The sequence below is a fragment of the Hyposmocoma kahamanoa genome, unplaced genomic scaffold (genome assembly GCF_003589595.1).
Source record: "Hyposmocoma kahamanoa isolate Upper Pololo Valley unplaced genomic scaffold, ASM358959v1 220, whole genome shotgun sequence".
Lineage (NCBI taxonomy): Eukaryota > Metazoa > Arthropoda > Insecta > Lepidoptera > Cosmopterigidae > Hyposmocoma > Hyposmocoma kahamanoa.
The window spans coordinates 3,448,821-3,475,615 of record NW_020653740.1 but is presented as its reverse complement, the minus strand read 5'-3'; the positions used below and the strand labels follow the sequence as shown (position 1 = coordinate 3,475,615).

The following is a 26,795-nucleotide window of genomic DNA, read 5'->3' as shown; positions in this document are numbered from 1 at the left end:
GTGGACCTCGTATGAGGCATGTGTGGGCCAGCTGAAGGCACGTGTATGCACAGACTCACAGAACAAATGGCTGATTGTACACCAGGCTATAATACTCATGCTAATTTTGGATTACAGTCTGTATTTTGCGTTATGAGTAGAGGAACAACAGTAAAACTTTATGAGATATTTCGATCACAAAAATAATAAATGAATGTGATTTGCAACTCTAATAATATTCGTAGATCTAGAACGTATTGTTCTTGTTATTCTAATTAATATAAATCTGAATTATGTTAGGTGCTAATAATATGTCAAAAGTTTGCAGCATTCATCTCGCGGAAATCTTTGGCATTAATAAAACTACAATATATTTTCAGAGCGCTTTTCTAGACGGAGACTTATCTATGTATAAATGTATATTCGGTTTTTTCTTCACGATATAGTCCGCCCATAGAGATGCACAATATAATATGAAAGTAATAAAAAGTGTTAGTTTATTAGGGCGTTTGCATACAGCTGTGTACGCGAGTGTCCGCGTAGTCGCAGACGCAGCTGCGATTCGCGTGCGGTGTGAAAAGCGCCGCGCTGCGATTCACATACGGCAATGCCAACTGTGCTGGTGATTTGAGGGGAGATGGCGGACACCTTGCCCAAGTCAAAAGCTAGTCTGTTAATATTAACGGGGATAGGTAATGTTCAAATGTAATTATTTGATAATGATGATAATTTACTTATCAAAACTAATATTATAAATGCGAAAGTATCTATCTGATATATCTGTCTGATACACACCTCGACCGCTGAACTAATTTTGTTGAATTTTGTTATAAAGGTAGATGGGACTTAGGAGAAGAACCTTTTTGTCATAAAAATAAATCTTAAAGAGTGCTGAATAGTTGATGAAAGTTTATCTGGAATACCAATAAAACTATAAAAATTACTGTAGTACAGTAGGCTACTTGAAGTATTTTCTACGCAGACGTAGGCACGGGCACCAGCTAGTAACTACTAAATAATTAATTGTTTTTTTAAAAAAAGAAAAAGAAATGCTGATTCATATTTAATAACGGACAGACAATAAGTTGGGCAGAATATCAGTTTTGTGTAGATATATTATCTTTTCATTTTTTCATTAATATACGCATACCATACATGTTACACTATTCAACGCACCACCATAACATTATATCTCAAATAACAATGAAACATAACGTCTAAGACCGACAATAGCAAACAAACTTTAAAAACCCCAAACAACAGCTTTTAGCAACTGCACAGAAGCCGAAAAAAGTACACAAATAAACCAATAGCGGCGTCAAGTCGATCACAATGCGGTCGTATCGCATCATCTGCAATTAGGGTCACGAATAATTGACGCCAAAGATTTAAGGGCGTTTACAAAAAACCTACAATAAAACCCTTATAAGTCTATCAAGATATCGGGCCCCCTATACACCTGGCTTTCACCCTGCATTAGTGTTTATTGAGACCCGTAGTACACCTCGCTCAAAAAACGCTCACAAAAATATGTGAAGGCACAATGGTGTAATACTGCCTAAAACGAATTTGTTCCTACATACGTTTTCTGGTAGTGTGTGTCGTTCCCCAATACTTGAAAATTTCTATAGCAATTTCCATGGCTCATTGGATGTGTGAGAATGGGATACACAATAATTGTGCGAATATTATTAATTCGCAATATTCTGAATTCTTTTAAGTTTTTTAAATTGTTCTACTACAATGGAAAATCCATTCTAAAATTTCGACCATTATTCATAAAACAAATATGACAAACAAAGGCTACAGCAAGAAATGTTTAATTAATACCAACAATATATAAAAAAGGAGTATTCTTAACTAGTTACTCAAATTACCTATTTTTGCCGCCAAGCAGTAATGTGAGCATTACTACGTTCCACTTTTGAAGGGGAAAGGTACTGGTGAAATTCTGTAATTTATTAGTCCCAGTATTTCTGTAATTTTATTAGTCCCATATGCCCGTGCATATGGGACTTCTTCATGGGTCAACTAATGTCTCAAGGTGTCGGACGCAGTGGTCGTGCTTCTCAGAGCTTTGCGATTTAAAGCTCTGCGTGGCACAGGTATCCGTCACTTGGTATCATAAAAAAAAAAGTTTGAATTTGTCCAAAGGGTTTTCTACGTGGAGACTCGTGTGAACGAGCAATGAGATACTTCCTTGGCTCGATACAATATTGCGCTCTCTATCCCATAACAAAGCCTAAGGCTGAGAGTTATGAACGAAACTTACTTAAGTAAATTTCTATGAAGTTAAATTAAATTTTGAGTTTGTTTCATAATCGAGCTTTGCTTAAACTGAAGTAAGAAATTAAATTAAACTTAGTAGAGTTTACTTCGTAATTTCTTGCTTAAACTTAGGCGAAGTGAATGTTCGTTTTATAAATCTCAGCCTTATGTTGCATTTGTTGTGTTCGTCTAAATCAGTTTACGTATCATAATGTAATGTCCATTTATCAGCACCAACGAATGAGCAAAACGAATTCAGCTAATGGTCCTATAGTTCCTTTATCACCGAGTTAAGTGCCAGTACAATGGAGGCAGCTCCCACGCCGTGTCACAACACCCTATGCATGGGACTAACCACCAATTTTGATTGAGCTACGAAATTCACTTCATTGGTACATGTTTTCCCAACTATCAGGGATTTTTTTAAATGGTCGTGTATCGCGGGGTGACGTCACAACTTCGGGGGATCATCCAATCGACTTAATCCCCGTATTCATAGTTTGTGGGAAAATCGACACAGTGTTTATTATAAATCTGTGGGAGTTTCGTTTTGACGTCGGAGTAGTGCTCTTTGTGTGGAGTGGATATACAAAGATATACATAAATAGTTAATGATATGTAAAATAAAGACGAATTGAAATGAAAGTAGGTATTTAATGCAATAATGCAACAAATGTCTATTCTATTCTAATAAAAACACTTGCAGTAACGTACATAGTTTTATATGTAGTATATAAAACTTATGTGTAATTTCAGACTTAATTGAGAATTTATTTAATTATCATGCCGATCTTACACTGTATATTGAGAATCTTCTTAATATGAGTTTGATTAACAAATGCAAATAATGAGAAGTATGTTAGCGTATGGTATAGTATGTGAGATGTATGGTAGCGCTACAAAATAATAAAATTTGTAATTTCAATTATTTAATGGATAATACGTTATAGGAATAAAAGCAGCATACAATCTATTAAAATTAAAACTTCGTGTCTACTAATGAACGAATATGTAATCTAATAAGTAATAACTTAAAAAGTGCACCCTAACCCACATAGTCGTAAATGTAAAACTGTCACGTGACCGCCACGTGTTTCCCTACCCCCACCCCCGCATGTTCATTACGGCGATTGCTAGGTATTTGTTGAACGCACGCGCACGTGAGCGGACGTCTGCATTATTAAATGCCTTTTACGCTTATTGCGATTTAAATCCCCCCATTGATGCCATGTTATTAATCTCCAGACGGGGTTGTTAAGGGATACGGCTGTATCAAGTCAATGTAACCATTCATCACGAAAATGAGCAGTCCGCTTAGAGAAATAATGTTGTCTGCAATACAACTTAAAACGAAAAAATTTTTATATACTATTTCTTTTTCAATAGGACTTGAATACACACTTCAACATTTAGCATTTCCTTGCAGACAAGAATAGGCATTATTATCAATTTACAGAATAAAAACTCAAATTCATCATTCATTCAGACATTTGAAAAACAAAGAAAATGATCATCTCCGAGGTTCCAGGTTCTATCCACGGCCTGGTCAATGTAGAACTAACTTTTCAATATTGTTTCCAATCTGTGTGTTTGTGATACTGTCATTTCGTCGTTTCCATAACACAAGTGTTTTAGTTCCTTTTTTTTATAATTCCAGTGACTGGACGAATAAGTCGTGCTCCTGATAGTAAGTTACACGCCTGTCTGTAACAGTTGCAGTGCCACTCAGAGCTTTAAATCGTAAAGATCTTAGGGGCACTGCCACTTGTCCCGTCACGCCCGTGTTTGTAGTTTCACCATCGTCCTTACCCTTCTAAACCGGAACGCAGTAATACTAACATTACTGCTTGGCAGCAAAAATAAGTGAGGTGGCAGGACTTCCCTGGAGAAACTCTTACACAAGGAGCTCTACTACTTACTTGGGGTCAGAGCAACGTATGTGACATTGTTAAATGTTTATTTATTTTATTATTTATTTAAAATAAAACTAACGTACGAGAATATGCCAAAAGCCAAACGGAGTGCACGAAAGGAACCTCCCCGTATGACGTACCATTCCTTTCTTGTACGTCTGGAGCACCCTGAGCAACAATCGGCAAATACTTTACGCCGATTGGCAAATCCTTTCGCCACAGTATCGATACCGATAACCCGCCAAATATGCCATTTGGCTAATGCCAAATATGGCTAAATTCTATGTGATATGAAAAAAAGATATATTAATTTTATTTCGCACGGTATTTTGTTATCTATTTCTGAGGAAGAAATATATGATTTTTAAGGAACAAATATAATCAACTGGTTTTAAGTTTTGTATAAACTTTGAAACTTTTTGGTACAAACATCTTGATACTTTATTTCTTGCCGAATACCTAAAGAGAAATTTAAAAAATAAGATAAATTATGCATCAATATTGTTTCCCATTTCCAACGTCAGTTCCGGAAATAATGTCTATTGTTCAGTCACTTTGGTTAATAACTTCAATAGTGCAGTAACAACAACACAGTGCAACAGTACAGTCATGGACACTTTCGTATTTAAAAGTATCATTGCAAAACGTGCACAATTTATACCCTGCAAGATAAGTCTAGCTATTCAGCTATAAGTATAGTGTACGTACATTGAATATATTGTATCCTTCTATTATAATTAAATATTATCTACATAACATGATGTATGAACTTCATAAAAAATTTAGCAAGTACATAGGCTTTGTTAAGAATACAAACAAACCTTCTCAAGCTTAAGAGTGCCAAATTCGTAAAGTATTTATAAGTATAATTTTTTTAGCCCCGCACTAGGGAAACCCTAAATATAACATAACCCAAATATTACTCCCGGCCCGGGAATCGAACCCGGAACCTCTGCGTGGCAGACCAGCATGGTAACTGTTCGGTTCCAGACGCAGTTTATAAATAATATGTTTATAATGGTTAATATTAAGATTTGTTTGTCAAATAAAAAGTGGCGTACAGTTTATCTACTAGTGAATAATTTTGCCAAATGAGACATAGGAAATAAGTAGGTACACGTGAAAGAATAAATTAATGAAAAAACTTCTGCCATCTCTTGTATCAGCCGTGAAATTTGGCGAAAAATCTTTCGGTCAGAATACGGTGTTCCTCGCTCCCACGGGTTCCAGGTTCACACAAGAACCTCTCACGAGCATGTTTGTAGGCAAACCAGTCCTATCCCTCTCACGATCTTCGAAGCAGGTAATATTACCCATAATAGCTTAATGACTATAATGATATTTGATTACGTATCTATGTACCTATGTACGTGATACTTTTACATCCACGTGGTTTCAGTAATCGTGGGTGTCTCAACTTCAGTTTACAAATGACTGTTCAAAATATTTTACAACAGTTTGCTAACTGCGTGATGCTCATGACATGACACTAAATAATAATAACTTTAAAAAACCGACCTCTAAAGTTCGTAGAATTACTACTAATCTATTTGCCAAGTTTTAGTGCAATCAGTTACCGGAAAATGCGCGAAACAGGATTCATCTCGTTAGAGGTGGAATATTTCCTTCAAATTTAAATGGGACCAATGCTGAGGTACTCTCTTTGAAAAAAAAAAAGATTCATCAAAGTCGGTTATACACAAAAAAATACAATTTATTTGTGTATAACTAAAAAAAAAGAGTTATAAAGTCAAGCAAAAAATCATTAGATGTGTAGTAAGATTACCATTACATTTTCAAATGTACATTCTTTACCTGTTAATAGTAAGAACATCGACTTTATGACCTAGGTTCTAACTAAAGTCAAATTATCGATTTACTGGTCCAAATTAAATTCTAAAGAAATCATGTCTATTATTAAACTGATTTAGATCACGAATTAAGTCCAATCTGCGTGTCCAAAATCGCTGTATGCGCGCGCGCAGGTCGTCGGCGGCGGGCGGTCGTAATTATCCCGGCGACCTGTGACCTGCTCCCACGCCGCCTTGTTCACACGAGAACGAGCCCTTCCCATCGGAACCGAAGTTTCTTTCCACAAAGAATTCGTGGTGCGAGTTATCGGCTTGATGGAATCCAAGGTATGCATAAATGGTCTTGTTCGCGCAATCAAACAATCAGTTGCTACATGGACAATTTACTCGACGTTATTATGATCAATACATGTTCAATACAACATTCTTCTGTTATCGGCATTCAAAATATACTTAACTACGGTATTTATAAATAAATGACGTTTATAATTTATTCATCCAATACCCAATAATATTATTACATTTAGTTTGAGAGAAAAGCAATAATTTCATTTTTGACGAAATGTGATGACTACCGTGGTCGAGTTGCTTCACACCAGCTTTCATGGCGTTGCCATCTCTGAGGTCCCGGACTCGATCCCTGGCCGGATTAATGTAGAAAACTAACTTTTCTATATTTTCTCGAATCAGGGTGTTTGTGGTACCATCGTTGTTTCCAATTTCCATAACACAAGTGTTTTAGTTACTTGCTTTGGGATTAGAGTACGAGTACGAGACGTATGTGATGTTGTCTAATATAATTAGGATTTCAAAGAAACACAATATTGGCAATATATAATCTGATACACTCAATGCCTAACTATTATCAGGACTGTTTATCCGTCGATCATACAGGCGTCTCAAATGCACGGAACCCATTCTATCAGCAATACAAAGTATTTGGGCACGCGCCGCCACGTGTTGGGAAAAGCGCGTAATGAGCCCGCACCTGCACGAATTAAGGGATTTCTCGCACCCTCCCGTGGGAGTGAGGGAAAATTGAACCTCGCTGTTTACTTAGTCAATAAGTACGTATGGCCAATGACGGTCCAATATCCAATATTGCTCACGATGTTTGCTCGCTTTGTGGCCTAAAGATATAACATGGAGAGACTCTCCCAAACTGCAAAAGGCTCTTTTATATCACATAAAACAGTAGTCTGAAAATGTGTTACTTCATATGTTTGAAAAGAACGTTAGAATTTTATTGTACAAAAATACAACGTTGTATAATTGAAGCACTGATAAATTTTTTTTTTTACAATATTATGTGACGTGACGAACAAGTCGCACGCTTGATGGTAAGCTACACGCCTGTCCATAACTGTTGCAGTGCCACTCAGAGCTTCAAATCGCAAAGATATTAGGGGCACGGCCACCGCGCCCGTCATCCTGAGACATAAGTTGACAAGTCCCATGTGCCTGTAATTTCACCTCAAAAACGAAACACAGTAAAGCTGATATTACTGCTTGGCGGCAGAAATAGATAAGGTAGCAATATTTCCCTGGACGAACCCTTTCACAAGGAGCTCTACTACTACTAATACGGGTGATAGACTGAAATTTGTAATGGTGGTTTTATTAACTTATGGCGAAGTAATATTTTAAATCTGCAATTCATGTCCATAATATTTATTTTCATAGATAATCAAACTCTTTCTAGGTTTATTGCATTAAAATATAGTCCTTGAAGTTAGAGAATATCATTAAAGTTATTTATTGCTAAGAGATAAAACTATTATCTAATTGCAATCACGTCGATATCTTTTGCTTAAGAATTTCTCTATGTCTGCAAAAAGCAAACGTAAAATAAACATCAACGTCATAAATAATTTATATTTTTACATGTAATTACGCATTTATGATTTGTAATACTGTTTTCTACTGCAAATAACTTCTCATATTAATAAACTAAAGTGGTTGAAGGGTTCATTACACATTCAAAAGCCATTGTTTTATGGGGTGTATTTATATGGAGTTTTTCACAAAGGTAAATTGTAGAGCAATATCAATGATCAATCAGGGTTGATCGGGGGTGGCCGCGGGCGATCAGGGGTGAAAGGGGGTTATGGGCTATCACGCGATGGGAGCGGCACGCGTCTGGCACTCCCACGGCACGCGTTAGGGACGGTTGCGTCTAATGTGAAAGGGCCTTAATGAGAACGCCTTAATGTGACGAACTATGAAGTGGAATGATGATAAGTCTATAGTATTCACTAATTAATACCTAATATGAAGCTTCTTCACAACCGTCAAAATCATCAACCATTTATAAGCCCCACTGCTGGGCACGGATCTCGTCGAAGGTGAGGGTTGTTTTTTAGGCCATAGTCCGTCGCGCTGGCTCAATACAAAATGGGGACTTCCCACGTTTTCCGAGGGTTATGAACTTTCTTCGACGTGCAGGTTTCGTCACGATGTTTTTCTTCATCAAAAAAGTCACGGTAAATTTCAATTTAAATTCCGAAAAACTTCGGAGCTCGAATTCCTACCCACCACCCTCTGCTTGAGAGTCGGTAGGTCAACCCATTGGGCTACCACGGCTTACTTCTTCACAATAACTAGTAAATTCTTATATTATATATATAAATAACATACAGGTAAGGTAAAAAAGACAATAAAAGCTAGAAAGTAAAACTAGGATTTTTTAATTATATTAGTAACTATATAATTATATAAATATACTCCCGGACACATATTTCGAGCCACCTCGCATTTTTATCGCAAAGGGCTAGAATACAAAAATAGTGTTATCATCGAAGAAAAAGTTTCCCCCCGTTTTTGCAAAACCAAATTCCCAACAAGGACTTATGGAAAAGACGTTTGGTACACTAGTTTCAAAATTGCATTATAGTTTTTGATCCATTGAACAGTGTTTAAGCTTACGGCACTTAATACTGAAAATGCGTGGTGGCTCCAATTATGTGTCCGGAAGTGTAGTTATTGTTAAGCTTAATACAAATGCACTCGTATATGAACATTATAAATATAACTATAATATAGAATAATATTATATACAAAAATATAACACAAACTCATTTATGAACAACCTTAAGTTTCTTCGTTTCATTTGTTATGGTTTCATTGTATCTTTTTTCAGTGCAGACGTCTCGATTGTTACCTTGTCAACATTGATGTCGTTATGATTCTTCAGTATTGTTAAATGTACCGTTTCCACAGTCGCTTTAGGGCGATCCTATTTTAATATTGGCAAAAGTTACATTTTCTGCAAAATTATGTACGGAACATTTCCGCACTAAAATTTAATTACATTGTCATCTTCTTTAGCCCTTAATTTCACACTTCGTGAGGTAAGGCCCGCTATAAAGAGCCGAGAACAAATTGTTGACGAAAAGCTAATTTTTTCCACACCTCTGTAATTTACACAGCCATAAAAGCACCTTACGAAATTTTTGAATGTTGTTAAGGTGTTGTGGCCGCATTTTTTCTCGTCTCTTGTTTTTTCTGAGTCTGTTGTCTCCAAATCTGACAAAGGATAGTACCTGTCAACCTAAGACAATATCACAATATCTTGTAAATTGCACTGCAAGGTGCTTTTGATGCAAGATAAAGCAAACAAAAGGGGCTCCGGTACGTGAGTGGACAATGTCGTTAAAGGTAAGAATAAACCGCCTCAGTAAATGTAATTTCTGAGGTAGCCGTGAAGACACGTTTTGACTAGACGCAGAAAGTGCATTACAACTCAAATGTCGTACAAAAGGCTGTACAGTAATAAGCATTGTGTCATTCCTAACATCATTTTATGTATATAAAATATCAATTCAAAATCAAACCAAATTTTGTTCTTATAGACTTTACGAACGTCGTTCAACATTCGAATGATAAAAAAACTAAAATCCATTTTACGACTGAAATTAATTAAAATTATAATATTTTTTGACCATGAATTGTTTTAGTTAAATTTAACGATTCCCATTATCACCCATTAAATGATGCGGAAATAAGTCAAAATGAAGCAATTCACTACCTGAGTTCTTTACTCCCGCCTCCAAGGTGACTCGTGAGTTTTTGCCGAGCGTTTTTTATGCTCTACTCTACTGTGTTATTATTACGATTCGGACCTCTGTGTGGTCGGATCGGATCAAGCCGCACTCAGACATTCTTTCATAAGATTACATTTTTAGATCGCGTGAACATGGAATCATCACTGTTTTCAATTTCTTGGTCATACAAGTGTCTCTAATTGTTCCTTGTACTAGTAGAACAACTTTACTAGTAGTACCTAGTTTCTTATATTTTTGCTTAAAACAATTTCTACTTCGTCTATTTGACTGAAAACCAGCACTTTAAAGAACTTTGGCATAATATGTTGAGTCAACCTTGTCACTGCCGTAATGAGGTTTTGTATTTAACCTTTATCTGTCTCATATGAGTGAATAAAGTGTTTATCTCTCTATCTATGCTTAGATTGTTTTTCTCCTGCATATCATACGGAAATAATAATAATAATTTGATGTCTATTTCTTTAAAAACAATAATTTGTAGTTCGATTTGATTAAGTTTAGAGATCAATTTTGTTTTTATTAACTTTTCTGTGAATTAATGAAGTCATTACGCAGTTAATCAAATTAGTCACTATCACGGATCTATACCTACGTACTTATAGGATCAAGAGCATGTCGAGACACTTATTATTACTTAATTTAATGTAATTGATGTATAACTAAAACAGTCGATAAGAAGGCTGGGAGTTATGCACAGGATTTTGACCCAGTCTTGTCGTGAGTGGCATATAGGTCTAAAAACGTAGTGTATGTATATAGTACGTAAGTGTGTTAATATTAACAAATATGAGAGCTGTTAATTCAAAATTATTAGTGGAGCCGTAACCGGGGGCCTTGATTTGCTACATCATGACCTGCGCAATCCATTTAAATGGATTGACAAGAAAGTTATCTACAGATGTAAATAAATATCCTATTTATTGTTTCTTCGTTTTTTGTGTAAAATATGTATTAGTGGCTGTATACCGAATTGATTCATTATCTATCTATTTTTGTGCAGTGATCCATTGTCGCACGTTTCTGGTCCAGCCTCCAGAGCGGCCGGTCGTGCGACCACGGCAAGTGGATGCCGTCACGTAATGCCCATTGTTCACCGCCCTCCGCGCTGTGACAACCCCGCGCCGCACCCCGCCTATCCGAAGGTGTTTTTTTTATAGGATGGTATGTGAAATAATGAACATATTACTAAAAGAATGCGAAAGAGAAAAATATGTATGTTTTTTATATTCTTTATTAAATTAAATGGAAAACCATTTGTAGCAGAAGTACTGACATAACCTTGGCAAATTGAACACTCGAAGCACAAATGAGTATTAAAAGAGAAATGTAAGTAAGAAACAATGGAACAGGACAAAGTGCATGACACGAGCGCAACGGCCTTAGTCAGGGCCGTCCAGCGCCTAGCGCAGGCAGACGCGGCGCCCGCCGTAGCCGCCATGGGAAAATCAGGCTTCGGCGCCCCCGCCCGCCCCGCCTTGCACGCCCATTGGGCCGCGGCCGCTCAGGTCCGCCCCGCGCCCCACCCGTACTCATAAATACTACGTCGCCGCGCGCATCTCCTCATTCCTCATCCGATCTCCGTACTCGGTGCACGTGTGACGCGATCGCGATTCTCGACCCAGTGTTCGTGTTCAGTGACTACATAACAACGATGAAAGCAATCACAGCAGTGTGCGCGACTGGCGCCTCCGTCCCAACGATAGCCAGGGGTCGTGTGCAAAGGCAACGCGACGGTGAGAATGCCGAGATCCAGATGTACCTGTCTAAACTGCAGGCATTGGTGCCTTGCATGCCCAAAAACCGGAAAATCTCAAAACTGGAGGTAATCCAGCACGTGATCGACTACATCTGCGACCTACAGTCGGCGCTAGAGAACCATCCAGCTGCAGACCAGTTCGATGTGGAGGCAGCGCTGGCAGGTGAACCGCTGGCGGCGCTCCCGCGCGCATCCACGCCCGAGCGACCGCCGCGGCGCCCCCTAGGTCCTCGTGTCACGCCCAACACTATCCTCACCTCCACACCCACAACCCTCGCGCATGAACTCAGAACCTTAACGGTGAGTACTCCTGGAATCCAGAAACTATTTACTAGAGATAGTGTCTTTTAAAATTTTGGTTTCCCACAAGGACTTGTAAATTTCTTGCAATTCAACTTTTATTTTCCATGAAAAAAATCGATCATTAAATTATTTACTTTAGTAAAATGACACACCAATAACATAACAATTAAGTGTAATTGGTAATTGCATCATACAATAATTACTGCTGGTTAGACGTAGTACAACTTAAGACGTAGTTAGGAGAGTAGACAGTGTTGCATAAAAAATTAATGAAATCAAGCACGTCATCGCCGGTGTTTTTGCGGTGCCCACGCACCTGCACGTTTCGCAAGCGCGGGAAGGTAAAAGCAGAGACGCTGTGTTTCACAACACGCGGCGACATACGCATCGCCACTCTCCAAACAATGCTTAACAATTAGCTAACTACTAACCCCACTAACCATTGTCGATAACGGTTGTGCTAATTTGAAGTACTGATTACCGTTTACTTTAACTAAATGCGTAGTAAGGTAAGTTCACCTGAAATCTTCGCAGTAAACATAAAGACAGAACTGAATATTGCTTTATTTTAAAACTATCTCATAAAATAACGTTTACATTTTCCATCATATTCCTTTCATCTGACGTGTACCCTCTTAGTCACGAAATTGTAGAGTCGGTAAATAAGCAGTTGCAATCTAAACCGCTGCTCACGCATGCATGACGGCTGTTTTGAATTTCAGCCTTGAAGCGCGGCCACCTGCGCCGGCGCCGCGTAAACGACCGTGTACTGACACACAATCTGAATATTCAACACTTATTTATATTGCCTCGTTTAACATTCCGACTGACACCTGCGCGTGATTGCTGTTTCATCAATATCCAGTTAGTTTAATATTAACCGCTACATATTCAGAAATTTTAGTATCTGAATGTACTGTTTTAAAGTACAATCCAAATGATAACTGTTTATGTATACTGCATAGAGCAGCGCGCGGCAGGTGCATCGCGCAGGATTTATTCGAGCGCCTTGCGAGTGGTGATTACAAGCCGCAGCCGCAGGCGCAATGCGCGCTCGTTAATACTTGGTCGCGCCACGTAAATTTTAATCACTGCCAGTTGTTGGAATCGAGGAAATGTTCAAAACAACCGTGATTTAAGAGGCGCGAGGTGCTGACCGCAATTCCACAATGCCACCTTTTGTACTGCTTGCTCACGAGCAATTGATGCATAAGTTGAAGAACTAAAGTTTACTAATTTACACAGTAATTCTAATTGATATTTACTGTTGCTAGTCTCTTTGTCTGGTTAATGACACCGGTACCAAGCTTAATTCAACATTGGCAACATTATAAAGATATACCAAAATCATGACAAAATGTTCGTTGTTTTTGAAGGATTTTCCATTCACGGATGTACCTATACAAAATTAAGGTGAATAGCATCTCTTGGAATAGTAATATATAATAATCTGCCGTTACGGTTGATGGTGTGGAAACAACAACTGTTTTAATTAGCCGCAGGCGCCGGCGGTATTACGTTATGCAGTATTTACTAATATACAACCTACAATATAGGAACCGCTGGAATGTTGACTAATCGGACAGCATTCTTGAATACAAATGCGGAATAAAGTACACAAGGACATTCGAATGCCGACTCTGCATATTTGAGTGAAAAACATTATTAGACAACTCGAAGATATCGTGCAGGGATATATGTATAGTTAATATGAAGCATGTACGTCGTGAGGCGGCATTTCACGAGGTATCTGGCAGGGCATCGCCGTGTGCTATAAACCTCCGGTCACGAGCATGCACCACTATCACGGTAATTGTTGCCTGCAGCTGCGACTGCTGTTTGGCTCACGAGATTGACCGTGGGATTTACATAGCTTACTCATATACACGCTACTTCAAGTTTTTAACGTAAGCTCATTCCATTCTGTCTCTACCTTTCCTTTCCCCTCAACCTTTCGTCTATTGCGTAGGGGCTCGACTTGTTGCTGAATGCGCCCTTTCACCTTCACGACTATAAATGCCAATGCAGACACGATCACCAACAACGCTGTTTGACTTTTTGCTCCAGCTGTTAATAAGGTGTTAAGTACTATAATGAGCACTGTTAGGCGTGTAATCCACTGCGGCAGCACCCCTTTTTATGCCATACAATGGAGTCCTCCCCATTCATAACTGTCATATCTATTTGCGCTATCTTTCATGCCACACTCGTCATCATTTGTTCTGTTTTCCTTTGTATAGCGAGAGAAAGTCCCACGTCCTCAATCTTAACTTTATTACAAAATGTCAATATCACTTAGTCATCCAATTACTCGCCCGCATACTGCCTTTCGGAATCAATTAGAGAACCCCAGTATCAATCTAGGAACAATGACCATCAATATTTTTTAATAAAAAAGGTCACCGATCTTTTAAACAATTCTAAAATTCGAGAAGTCTCATGATGAACCAATAGTGTATCAGTGCAACCAGCTTCACGCCTACGCGCCGCGTCTGTCGGACAGCCAACACTAACGAGTCGCCAGGTGTCCGCACCCACGCTCGCTCAGTCCTCTGAATATCTTTGTCTCCGCGCACCTCGAGCATAAATTGCGCACGTGAAAGTTTTACGAGCACCTTTACGCTTCTTTGAACTAATAAACAGAATGGCGGCGGCGCGTAGACAATGCAACTCCACCGCGAAATATCTGCAAACCACCGCACACGTGCATCGATTTCGCCGATCGCCGGATTCCATTGGCGACGGATCGAACGAGGGCATTGTGCGGGTAACGGTCGCTCGCAACTCGCAGCTGCGAGTGAGCACACCGCACTGCACACGTGACAGCGCCGGTGGCCGGATAGCTAAATAAATACATACCTATTCATTATCCAGCGACAATGCTCGTCTCATAAAGGGATTTCACGTGTGCGCTCTCGCAAAGTCCCGATCCGATCGGGACATGTGTGTTCTCCCTTTGGTATGTGTCCGTAAATAGGGTGTGGCCACGTGCGGCAGCTCAGCTGTGTCGTGCTCGCGGATGTACGCAGACGGGAAGCGGTAATCTAACACTTGCCGATACTCGGAAAGTCGCGCTGAAACGGCCAATGTAACACAGACTAAACAGCCTCGGACAATATTCCAAACCAACACCACATATGTGTCGCGAGGCTTAATCGAGCAATCATTCGACGCGACATCCTTGCCAGCAGTTTAATTAGGGTAGCGAAATAACCGGCCCATTGTCCGGGCACTAATGAATTAAAACAGTGTTGAAACAGAGCGCATATGTGATGGCAGATGGCCGGACGCGGGCGGGATGCACATGGGCCAGCCGATATACAATTTGTTGTAATTGCTAGTAAACGCCAAAATAGGGGTCGACATTATTGATACAAAAAGTCACAACTAGCAGTCACATCTTTGACTTCCTCAAAATGAACTTGATAATTTGTATTCTTAGTTCCGTTATATTTTTTTTTTATCTTACCTTAGTATAATAACCCTAATGTTTCCTTTCTTATTGTTACAGACACAAGAAAAGCAGAACCAGCCCAGCAGATCATCGTGCTAATTGGTGTTTAGGTTACAAAGACAATGTAATTTATGGTGTAAATCTAACAATACCTCGAAGCGCTTCGCGCGATGGAGGCTAAGAGCCGGTCCTCAGGTTACCCAGAGGCCGGGGAGCTTCCAAAAAAGTTCCAGTAAAGATCATCAAGTGATGATATCCTAAGTACGATCTCGTTTCGATCAATACTATATTGTACTTTAATTTAATTGTTTCGTGGCATTATGCACAGAAGACTTTGAGCATTGCAATGCAATCGATCCTCCCCACCGCGGTCGGCGGGGGCTTGTTTCGTTATAATGTTTATTATGTAAAAAGCTTTATTAGATTTAGTCCCGGAAATGTACAATATGTTTGTAAATACATACAGTGTGGTTTGCGAAGTTCAAATACTACCCGAAATTACCTCTCCACATAAAGTGTAGTTCTTAAAATTTAATAAACCACAATTGATATATACAGTTCTTATAATTTGTACAAAACTTGATTTCTTTATTTCATTCCTAGTTTCTTAGTTAAAAACGATGCTTCCAATTATATCAAAGATGTAAACCAATTCTAAGTTGGTTTACCCAGATAAATCTATTATTTATAATTTTTTGAGTGTGATTTAATGATTTTGCATGGCGATTTAGTTGCTATTAGATTATGGAATTATTACGTTGTGAGTGCTATAAACGTAGTACGCAGAAATAAAACATATTTTTGCGTTGAGCACGTAACTCTATCTATGTAAATAGTGTACTTATGTAATAAATGTGAAAGATATACAAATTTAGCTGAAAATTTTATCAATTTGAGACCATTTATGAGTTTATGATTATAAGGTGAAAATGCTTTAATTATCTTATTACTTATGATGTATTATAATTTTAAATAGACTGTTATAGTTTTAGTTATGAAGATGGATTGCTAGTGGTCAAACAAATTGTATTGTTAATAGATTCAGTAGGTACGACTTGTGGTTAACATGTTGTCTATGGCCGGCGGCTGGTCATGCCAAGTTTCAGTGTTCATCAATATTTCACAATTGTTTTGTCTTTAAGTTCTTTTTAATAAGTTCTAAAACTTGCACTGATTTTATAAGTTCTGATAATATCAAACAAACAAAAAAATAAACGACATTATGAATTCAGTATCTAATATTATTTTTACTAATCCCACCCATTTCCTATTAAAAAATACTTGCAGTGCAAGCCACTTACAAGTAAAAAGTAGGAATGCTTTGAAATGTGATAAAATCTGCTTTTAATAAAATTCATACTTGCTCATAGAAAACCATTTTGGCATAAAAAATAGAAACCTACACGGATCTAGCGAGATCACACGATTGCATCACGGTCAATTATCGCGAGTACAATATTTGGTCAGCTGTGTATACTACATATTTCCACGACACACTTCGCCAACATAAAAACGACTCTGACTCTTCGACATAGCTTTCTATTTTACCCAACAACGGCTATTAAATTGCCAGAAAGGAAACTGCACCTTACAACGAAGTAAAACTGTAGGAAATAGCTTGAGAAAAAAATATTGCTAAACATTGACTCACAATCGTTTGTTCGCCAAACATTAGCTCAGTGGCGTCACAGTTTTGAACAATATGGCTAATTACTAATGATAATGAACGGTACAAACAAATAGTAAATGAAAATAAAATCTTGGTACAAAATATTGGTGATGTCGACCCTGCCAGGATTCGAACCTGGAATCTTCTGATCCGTAGTCAGACGCGTTATCCGTTGCGCCACAGGGCCAGTCGAATGACGGGGTGAAATTCTGAGTTCCGTTCCTGTCCAACCGTATCTTATATATAATTATATTGATATATAATTTTTATATTGTACTCTAGCATTGAATGTTTTAAAGAACTGTACATAACAGTTATGGGTATTAGCGTTCGAATACCTATTGACTCTAAAACCAGTCAATAAAGATTTTTTACACCTCATACATCACGCCTATCTCCTACTAGTGAAAAAGTTTTATCAGGAGCGTAACTAGTGAAGTTTTACGGCCTCTGCCTACGATTCTTCAGCAAAGTGTGTATGATAAGTTATCAATTAGTAATGTCGTATGATAACGCAATTAACACAGGTGTGCTCGCACTGCCAACTCGACATCATCGGTACAAGTGTCCATTATTATTAATAAGTATTCTTGCATTATAATTATAACTTACGCTTAATACAAGCTTAATGTTGAACTATGAAACATGACACGATTTTATATATGCACAAGTTTTCTGAGTTTCCTATCCGATTTGATACACGGACAGAAGTTAGAAAATTTGGTGCCAATTGTTACGTCATGGACAGCAGTACCTATGTTGAGTGTGTGCGTAAAAAAAAAAGTATTGTCAACATCCGTTCAGTCCTAGCGTGAAAACTTTGTCTTCTAAGGATATTCGAGCTTAGGTTGTAATAATCAACATTTTATGAGCATTACCTGTGACGAACAAAATGCGATGTAAAACATTTAGAGATTTCTTGCGTATCGTGATCTTCAGTTGGTAGATTAAATTATTACCCCAAAAAAACGTAAATGTTAAAAAACTTACTAAATTCGGAATAAGAGATAGCAGTGAAAAAGCCTATCAGTTTCATATATAAAAATATTGAGACATCTTTGAATACCAATCGAATTTGCCTACAGAATAATGTCATCAATAGGTCTCAATGCTAAGGATGGGCGAGTTTCTTAAAATAGCTGATTCAACATGTACTAAAAAATGGAAAAAGCATTATTACATCCCACAAGAATAAAACGCGATAAAAATATGTACACTTCGAGATTTTATTGCGTATCGCGATCTTCAGTGGTAAATATATTATAGAAGGCAATGATAAAGTTGCAGGTGGAGCACAGGTGTCGGTTATCAGCGTATTGGTTCCTTGTCCATGGAAAATAGTGTTTCACGCTTACGAACTGCGTACTTACGCACTCACACTAGTTTGTACTGAGTACATAGAGTATATGTACGTGTTGGCTATACTCGTATATGACAAGCGATAGGGATTCAGAAGTAAAAATATTAACCCTAAAATATTAAGGTTAATTTCAATTATTTTTCGCGTAGGTTACGTAACCATGAACTTTATTTCTTAGGTCATAACTTGCGATGTCAATGTACCAAAATGTTAAAAAATCTAATTTTGTTATTGTAATAATGTAACATCAATAACAAATTACATTAAGTGACGAGGTGGGCACGAGCAATTTAAAAAAAATCCTAATTATTTTATTAGTATGGAATCCATCCAACGGTATCCGGCATTTCATATCTTGATTAAGCGTGGACGTATAATAGATGCTAGTTTCTGAGATATTGCGGTGAGCACAGGTGGGCCTAGCAGGTGTTTGCACCGGCCAGTGTATGCGCACTCAGCTGATAACACCCTGATAACGGTTTAATCACACTGAAGCACCGTCTAATCCCACTACGGTACCATTAGATATACTCAATGCTATCTTGAAGCATGAAGTCATGATACAAACAAGTCATAAAAATACCCTCGGTAAAATTGTAGGACAGTGTAAAATGATTGTTATTTTGAAGCTTTTGAAATAATGGAGATTCTGCATGTACATAAGAGTACCTATAGTTATTACAATTTTGATTAAAAAATTCAATATGTGTTGAAAATTTAACATTTATCAATATGGTACAAATAATCAAAGGAAATTAATTTTAAGCGTAACCAATTTTTATGGGAAATATAAGTAGATATACCAATCAAATTAATCATGAAAATACGATAATAATTAGTATTTATTTCTATGTATTACTACAGAGTGACAGAAAATATAGGCTGAGTATAAGTGTCCCAGAAGAAAGTATAGGTATCCCAGCCTGTGTACGGTATTGTGCTCTCGTGTATAACTATAGTGCAACAAGATGTGGCGACATTTCACAAGATTCATAATTTACCTACTAACACAACCAGTATTTTCACACAGCCATGAATTTGCAGTAAAACAGTGTTTATGCCTCAGTTCTTAAGCGCCATATTGCGACAATGTAGTGGTAAGTAAATCACTACAGAGGCCTCGAATTAATACGCTTAGCTTTGTAGCTAGGCAACACAATCCTACTAACCATAACGTTCATACATAACAATGCCGTTGTTTAGCGTGACGGCGAAGCATGTAACAAAACTGCCTTTAAGCCATAACCACATAATCAAGTTTTACTCACGTGACCCACTAGATATTCATCGTATAGGACTTTGAATAACACACCATTCGAAATAAGTGGTCGTTTTTATAGTCACCTTCAAGGCCCGGATATTAAATGTTTGGAATTGACTCGGTTTCATCATCTCTCGAGTTGTTTATTTTACAACCAAAGCGTTTAATATGTGTTTATGTAGTGAATATATATGATTGAACTTGCAATTAGAATGTCATAATGCCGATGTAAGAATTTACTATTGCGTTCAGTATGCTCCCTGATGAGAATTGTAGAAAAATTTTAAACAGTATACCTAATCACACATAACAATGTATTTTGACGACTGATGATTACAAAATTGGAACTGTGGAAACATTGCTTAACATATCCGTAATCTGTAATCAAACAATCGTCCGTAATACTGAACGGCGAAATCATAATGCAAGCGTACAATGTTTTCTTGCTAAATATCAGTACCTAACGGTAGGAAGTTTACGTGAACAACCATGAATTGATAATAAAATTAAAGGAACAGATAAATATTATCAAAGTAGTACTTATTACTTCGTTCTGTTATTTCGACTAACGTGCATTAGTCACAAATATTTATTTACTGGTCATGAAACACGGTATTTTATGATTATGAGTACAAACATCGAACACAGAAAATTTTTCGTCGACCCAGTGAGTGAGTGACTGGACAGGTGGCTCATATGGTTAGAGTAATGCTACGGTGCAGCATGGACGCGGGTTCAAGCCCCACCGGGTCGATGAATTTTATCTGTGTGTTGGATATTTGTATTCATAATCGTAACAAAACCAGTGGAGTTATTTCACAAAAACTCAATAAATACGATATTTTATGTTTTTCTAAAGCTCTGTAGGTAGTACAAGTAGCGAATATAATAATATTTAAATAGAAGGTCTTAATGGATAAGCAGCCGTGTTTTTCTGTAATGATGTAAAGCGTTTTAGCACCTAGTTGACAAATTAGAACATAGTTATGTACGATATAGAACATTATCACATATTTTTATTTTTCCGTTTTTTTATTGTCCTACTATACTAACAGCTTAATGTTAAGTTAGTTATTAAACAGCCAGCTAAATACTAGGTTTAGGCATCTTAAATATCAACGACATATAAATAAACATAAATATTTTTGTCAGTTCATCCACTGTATTTTATCCTATAATCATTATGTGTTTGCCTACCTACGCCTATTTTTTATTGATTGCCTACAGGTGTTTAGATCCTCATAGCACATTATCATTTCATACAACGAAAACAAAGTTTAAAGCCGACATCTTATCAATTATTTACTGTCAGGTGTGTGTACGAAAAATGTACTGAATGTTCTCGTTCTGAAGCCAAGAAGCAAGTATATAATGGACATATGTATATACATGACTTGCATCGAACGGTGACGCAAAATTGATTGTACACCTGCGAGTCATGTATTCTATTGTTTATTGTATACTTGTATACATGATCTTTTATTTATTCTTCACAGTTGAACTTTTATACCAACAAATAATGATTATTATAGCCCAGAACTATTTGCTAACAGTCAAAAACAAGTAAATGAAATTAGGAAATGAAACCATTTTTTGTATCTAAATAGCGTACTTATACTAGTTTTTTCAAACAAATCAACATTTTGGGGTCCTGTATAGATCTCATGGTTACGGCTGACTTATTATTACAAAATTAGAATCAATAAATATCTCACATATTTCGTACATTACCAAATGTTGAATCAATTCAAATACAACATTTTTTTTTTTTTTGAATTTTTTTTAAATGTCAAGTGACGGGACCAACGAGTCATGTGCGTGATGGTAAGCTACACGCCTGTCCATAGCAGTTTCAGTGCCACTTAGAGCTTTAAATAGCAAAGATCTGAGGGGTACTGCCACTGCGCCCGTCACCCTGAGACATAAGTTGACAAGTCCCATGTGCCTGTAATTTCACCAGCACCCTTACCCTTCAAAACCGGAACGCAGTAATGCTAACAAACATTACTGCTTGGCGGCAGAAATAGGTAAGGTGGCAGTACTTCCCTGGACGAAATCTTTCACAACGAGCTCTACTGCTGCTAAAAACATGTCTAACAAATGTGTTGACTGCACCAACATTGCTCATTCTAATCGCCCCCATCGCTAAATATCCCGAGCATGCTAATTACGAACTTAGTCACCTATTTTGATTAAAATGCTAATCAAATCAATAGTACATACTACAAGAGAATTACATAAATTAACAAAATTCATTTAGAAATAAGGTATAGAATTGCTATATATTCGTATTTGTCCATATGAAGACGAATGTAAGAGAAATATATTTACTGGTTTTGATTTGAAATTTCTAGTAATACTCAGTATGGAGCTAACACGCATCATTTAGATTTCTGATGGATTATTTTGAGACATGATGTCTTTAGAATAAATCAATCGTAACTTATAAATTTTATATAGCTCTAACACCAAGAAGTAGTTCGCCCAAAGTGATTTGTAATCTACAACAGAGCAAACGTAACCAAACCACTCAACACTTTGTCTTGTTGTATTAATAGTGATCTTGTTTTCTCATGACAGTTTCGTATTTATTACTTTCCGGATATTTATTGGTTTATACTTGAAACTGGAAGTGCCTGGAAACACATTCGAGGGCACGTCTGTCTTGTTAACCTTTCACGCTACCGCGCGGTTGGTAGCTGTTTATTATTCATACCATAAATGAACTTACTTTTCACCTAAATTGGCTATAAAGTGAGAATTATATGATATATGGAAGGCTATTTATGGGAGTAGAGGCACCGCTCAATATAAATCAGTAGATTAATGTTTAAAGAACACAAAATTTTAAAATCTTATCTACGAGTACGTCGCTTATCATTAAAGACTAGTAGGTTCGCCCGCGGTTACGACGAACGTATTCAGTTTATTTCACAAATATTCTGTTTTTCATTGTAGTTAGAAAGACGTGTTTGTTGTAAATTCAATAAATGTGAATATAAAAAGTTCCATACACGAGACCGGAACGAGTATATAGACATATGAGTACTTACGCCTTAAATATTCAAAGGGTGTAAAGGGCAACTTGCGTATATTTCCCATGGGCGTCTCTGTTTGCCCTTCTTCTTTAATATTATATGACATAAATGTATGAACGGCATTGCATGTTTCGTAGCAATAACAAACAATTTGGCAGATATAAGGTACACAAAATTTTATTTAATTTTTCCAAAGATACAACACACCAGTTATATTACCAGCCTATTCGTAAGGAAACCATTGCAGTTTCAAAACTGACACTTATTAATAAGTATTATTACTGTTCTTACACTAAAACCAAATAGCACGGTAGTATATTTTAATGTACCCTTCAAATAGTTCGCAACTTTAGCCACTACGAGGTACATAAATAATAAATTTAACAAACAAGGCAAAACACAGTAAAACAGTAGGTACATAAACAATCAGAAGCCTAGTATAGTAACTAAATGCAATGACTACATTTTGTTCAACGGAAGTGATGCCCCAGTCACCTCATGCATGGTGTACAAATACCTACAACCGCGCTATGTTGTATATTGAGAACTATTTTTAGATCACTATGATATTAGCGCTGCAGTATTACCTAGTATAGCTTTCGTCTAGATTACATTATCCTGGTTAGAGATGAATATTTTGGTAAGTGTGGAAAAAGCAAGTAATAATAAAAACAAGTCAATGCTTACAAAATAGCGTCACAATTTAGAGGATAATTTAAATTTTCGGAGTCGTCGCACTTATAGGAAAATACAATGAAGTAGGTAAGTTTGTCTGTATCAACAGGATCCCTGTTTGTGTTTTTCCTGCATTTGGATTCCAAAGAGCTACATTATGTATCTGTGTAGGTAGTGGTAGTAAGGTATGATAGTGCTGGTGATCCGCTGTAGTGCGCCGGTCTGGTGCGCCGCAAAGGGAACGCGTTACATTGTTGTCTGTGTTACGGTCCATGCACTGCACATTACTGTCACGACAGTCAGTATGAGTACACAGTATAGTGACTATTATAATGCACTAAATTATAATTATATTTATTTTAATAATTAAAATATTCATATTTAATGGAGAAATAATACACAGCTAAGACACAGCTTATTTCCTTTAATCTCTTTTAGAGCAAAAGTAGTCTCACTACAACTATACAGTCAAATCAATATTGTTTTTCAACTAACGCAATAAGTAATGCACTTCCTTTCATAAAAAAATGACAGTAGTACATAAAGCTCGCGAGTTATTACTGTTTCACTATAAGACAGTTTGGTAGAGTGTCGTAATTATTAAACCATACTGCTGTTTTGTATGTGGCCAAGTCGGGTATTCTGTACTTTATTTTAGTACAGTACTCAATATTCAGCTATGTAAATAAATAGCGAGGCAATTATTACTCCACAAATATCCTCCTCGCATAAGTTATTGTATTCTGTCTGGTAGTTATATAATTTTCTATTTATGCTCATGATATTGCTTTGTAGAGCACAATCGATAATTTCCGCCACGTGAACACGGCAGTCGTGGCCGAGCGGTTAAGGCGTCTGACTAGAAATCAGATTCCCTCTGGGAGCGTAGGTTCGAATCCTACCGACTGCGGATATTTTTTTTTTAATTCTTTTTTTTTTCATTTTTATGAATACTTCTAGACTAATCATTTTCATTTGCTCAATACAACCTACAAATCCCACAACTTTCTCCACGGTGCTCTACTGTTTCGCATTCTCATTTAATAAGTCATTATTTTAAAACAAGTACCAACCAGCCTACCAGACAACAAAGCTAACAAGCGTGCGGCATTGATCGGGAAGATGGCCGCTGCGGGGTCTCATTAGGCGAGAAGCGAAGTGCACGTGCGTTGCCGACGGCAACCGCCGACCGGAGCTTTACCAATCTTATACAAGCGAACACAGACTTGCAGGGTTGCGACAGATCACTCGATCTCGGTAAAAGTGCAGATCATTCCGATTAAATCGTGAACAATTTACGAAAGGTTTTAGCCGCTCGTTAAACAAACGTTGTGAGCTGCATAAATTACATTTGACCCTTGAACACTTGCCGTTAAACAAATTTCTGTTATATAAGTAAACAAGAAATGTAATGACGTTTAAAGATATTTGTTAGGAAATATAATATAATGTTTTCTGAAGTTAAAGTCGGGAAAATATTAAATATGCATAGACAAACTGGATAAGAGCAAACAAAAAACATTGTATCAAGATAAAAACACAATTTGGTCTGGAAATAAAACATTAAACCACATTAGGTGCGGCCAACTGGCACCCCTGCATCACACTGCACTAACTTTTCGTCATGGGATTACGAGTCTGTACCAGGGATTTAAGGTTTCATTAGTTTGCAAGTCCCTCTCTGCTTGTTATTTACCCCTTACTATAGTAATATGATACGCCAGTGGCGCAAGACTGGACAATCAGATTCTAACCAAAAAGTTACTTTAAAAAAAATCATAAACTTGAAGACAATGTTACTATTATTGATACAAAGATTCATTCATTCAAAGATCGACACACGAAGAAACACGAAACACGAAGAAAAATTCCTTCTATCGAACTGGACACGTCTCTGTATTTTCGCAAGAGAGAAGATAAATATCATTTTAATAATAACATCATGACATCCAATATAAAAAAAAAAAATAATAAAATTATGAACAATGCGTTCGTATTTTAGCCATAAATATTTGTCTTTTCGAACTTTAATTTTTCAGTTTCTTAAAACAAGTCATTACTAAAAATTCCAACTCGCTGCTACAATTCTACATTTTCAATCAAAACAGTAACAAGCAATAGCCACTTACAGTTTCATTTAAAAGAAAATACAATGGTACGGGAAAGTTTCCCTCTTTAGAAAACTAAAGCCATAGAGTCAAAGTCGGCAATAGAAGGGAGCGAAGCGAGACGAGACCTCTAATGTACAAATATTGCGGACGAAATGAATATATTCAACCTCCCTCTATGGAAGAGGGTGGAGGGCTACAAGTGCACGTTTTGATTAAGTCGCTAGATATGAATTTATGGACCAATCCGACTTGACAACAAGTCTTAATGATGAATTGGTCTTCTTAATTTTATTGCTCGTCAATTATGTGCATTATTACCACAGTTCGGAGCGGTTTCACTTCTTATTGTTTGAAAAAATTCGTTTATATATAACAAAATGATGATGTTATTTTATCTTCCACGATAAAGACAAAACTGCTTGTAATAAACCTGCTGGCACTTTCCTTACCACCTTTGCTACTTTTTATCACTTACAACAAAAAATATTAGTAAAAATGACACTTGCTCCAAAACAACACGAATACAGCCAGTTGTTCCTAATACTGCATTCACGACGTCCCAAGTGTCTCGCTAATACTCCATATGGCACAATGCAATGTGCAATCACATATACAACCAAATTTATTGAGCCACCATGTAACTTCTTATAACCGCCCTTGCCCTACAATTCCATAATATGCGGGGAACGAGAGAGGCCAAACTATGCTAGTTGAAGTTTATTCATAGCTCTGTAAGGGCAGAAAAACTGACGTAACGACATATGCATGCTTTAGGGATGATGAGACAATTCGGACACCAGCCGCTGATTCTAATTTGTACAACTGTCCTGTTTGCCTAGGCCCTTGATTAGATTATTAAGTTACATATACATGTATGTGTTGCATATTTAAACCCAGAGTCTCAATCAGCACGGTGTACTTATAAATGCTTTCACACACTATCGAAGCCAATCTGGAGCGTAAGCAGTCTCGAGTGACAGTCTCAGGTTCTAAGAATACCGTCATTCTGGCGCCAGTCGGTCAGCTGACACCGCGCCTATGTGATCACTTGCAACATACTTCTCAGTTTTATGTGTCTACGAGTTATGTAAAAGGTAAGGTAATCATATAACACAAACTTTTAGCCGCTATAA

The 26,795-nt window shown here is 37.2% G+C and overlaps 1 protein-coding gene and 2 non-coding genes across 4 annotated transcripts; 2 read left to right on the top strand and 1 right to left on the bottom strand.

Moving 5' to 3' along the window:
- The first annotated feature begins 11,535 nt into the window (after positions 1–11,535).
- Positions 11,536–15,767, top strand: LOC113227942 (protein extra-macrochaetae). Of its 2 annotated transcripts, none has more exons than XM_026461051.1 (2): positions 11,536–12,112; positions 12,666–14,401. In XM_026461051.1, the coding sequence occupies exons 1-2, from the start codon at positions 11,687–11,689 to the stop codon at positions 12,795–12,797; spliced, it is 558 nt and encodes a 185-aa protein (XP_026316836.1). In that variant the 5' UTR covers positions 11,536–11,686; the 3' UTR covers positions 12,798–14,401. The 2 variants fall into 2 exon arrangements, with proteins under 2 accessions (XP_026316836.1, XP_026316837.1); XM_026461052.1 differs by lacking the exon at positions 12,666–14,401 and adding an exon at positions 15,606–15,767 and having other exon boundaries at positions 11,587–12,091.
- A 1,564-nt stretch (positions 15,768–17,331) lies between these two features.
- On the bottom strand, positions 17,332–17,404 carry Trnar-acg. Its single transcript has one exon. It is a non-coding gene; the product is annotated as a tRNA-Arg (tRNA).
- Positions 17,405–24,379: 6,975 nt separating this feature from the next.
- Positions 24,380–24,461, top strand: Trnas-aga. Its single transcript has one exon. It is a non-coding gene; the product is annotated as a tRNA-Ser (tRNA).
- Positions 24,462–26,795: the final 2,334 nt, after the last annotated feature.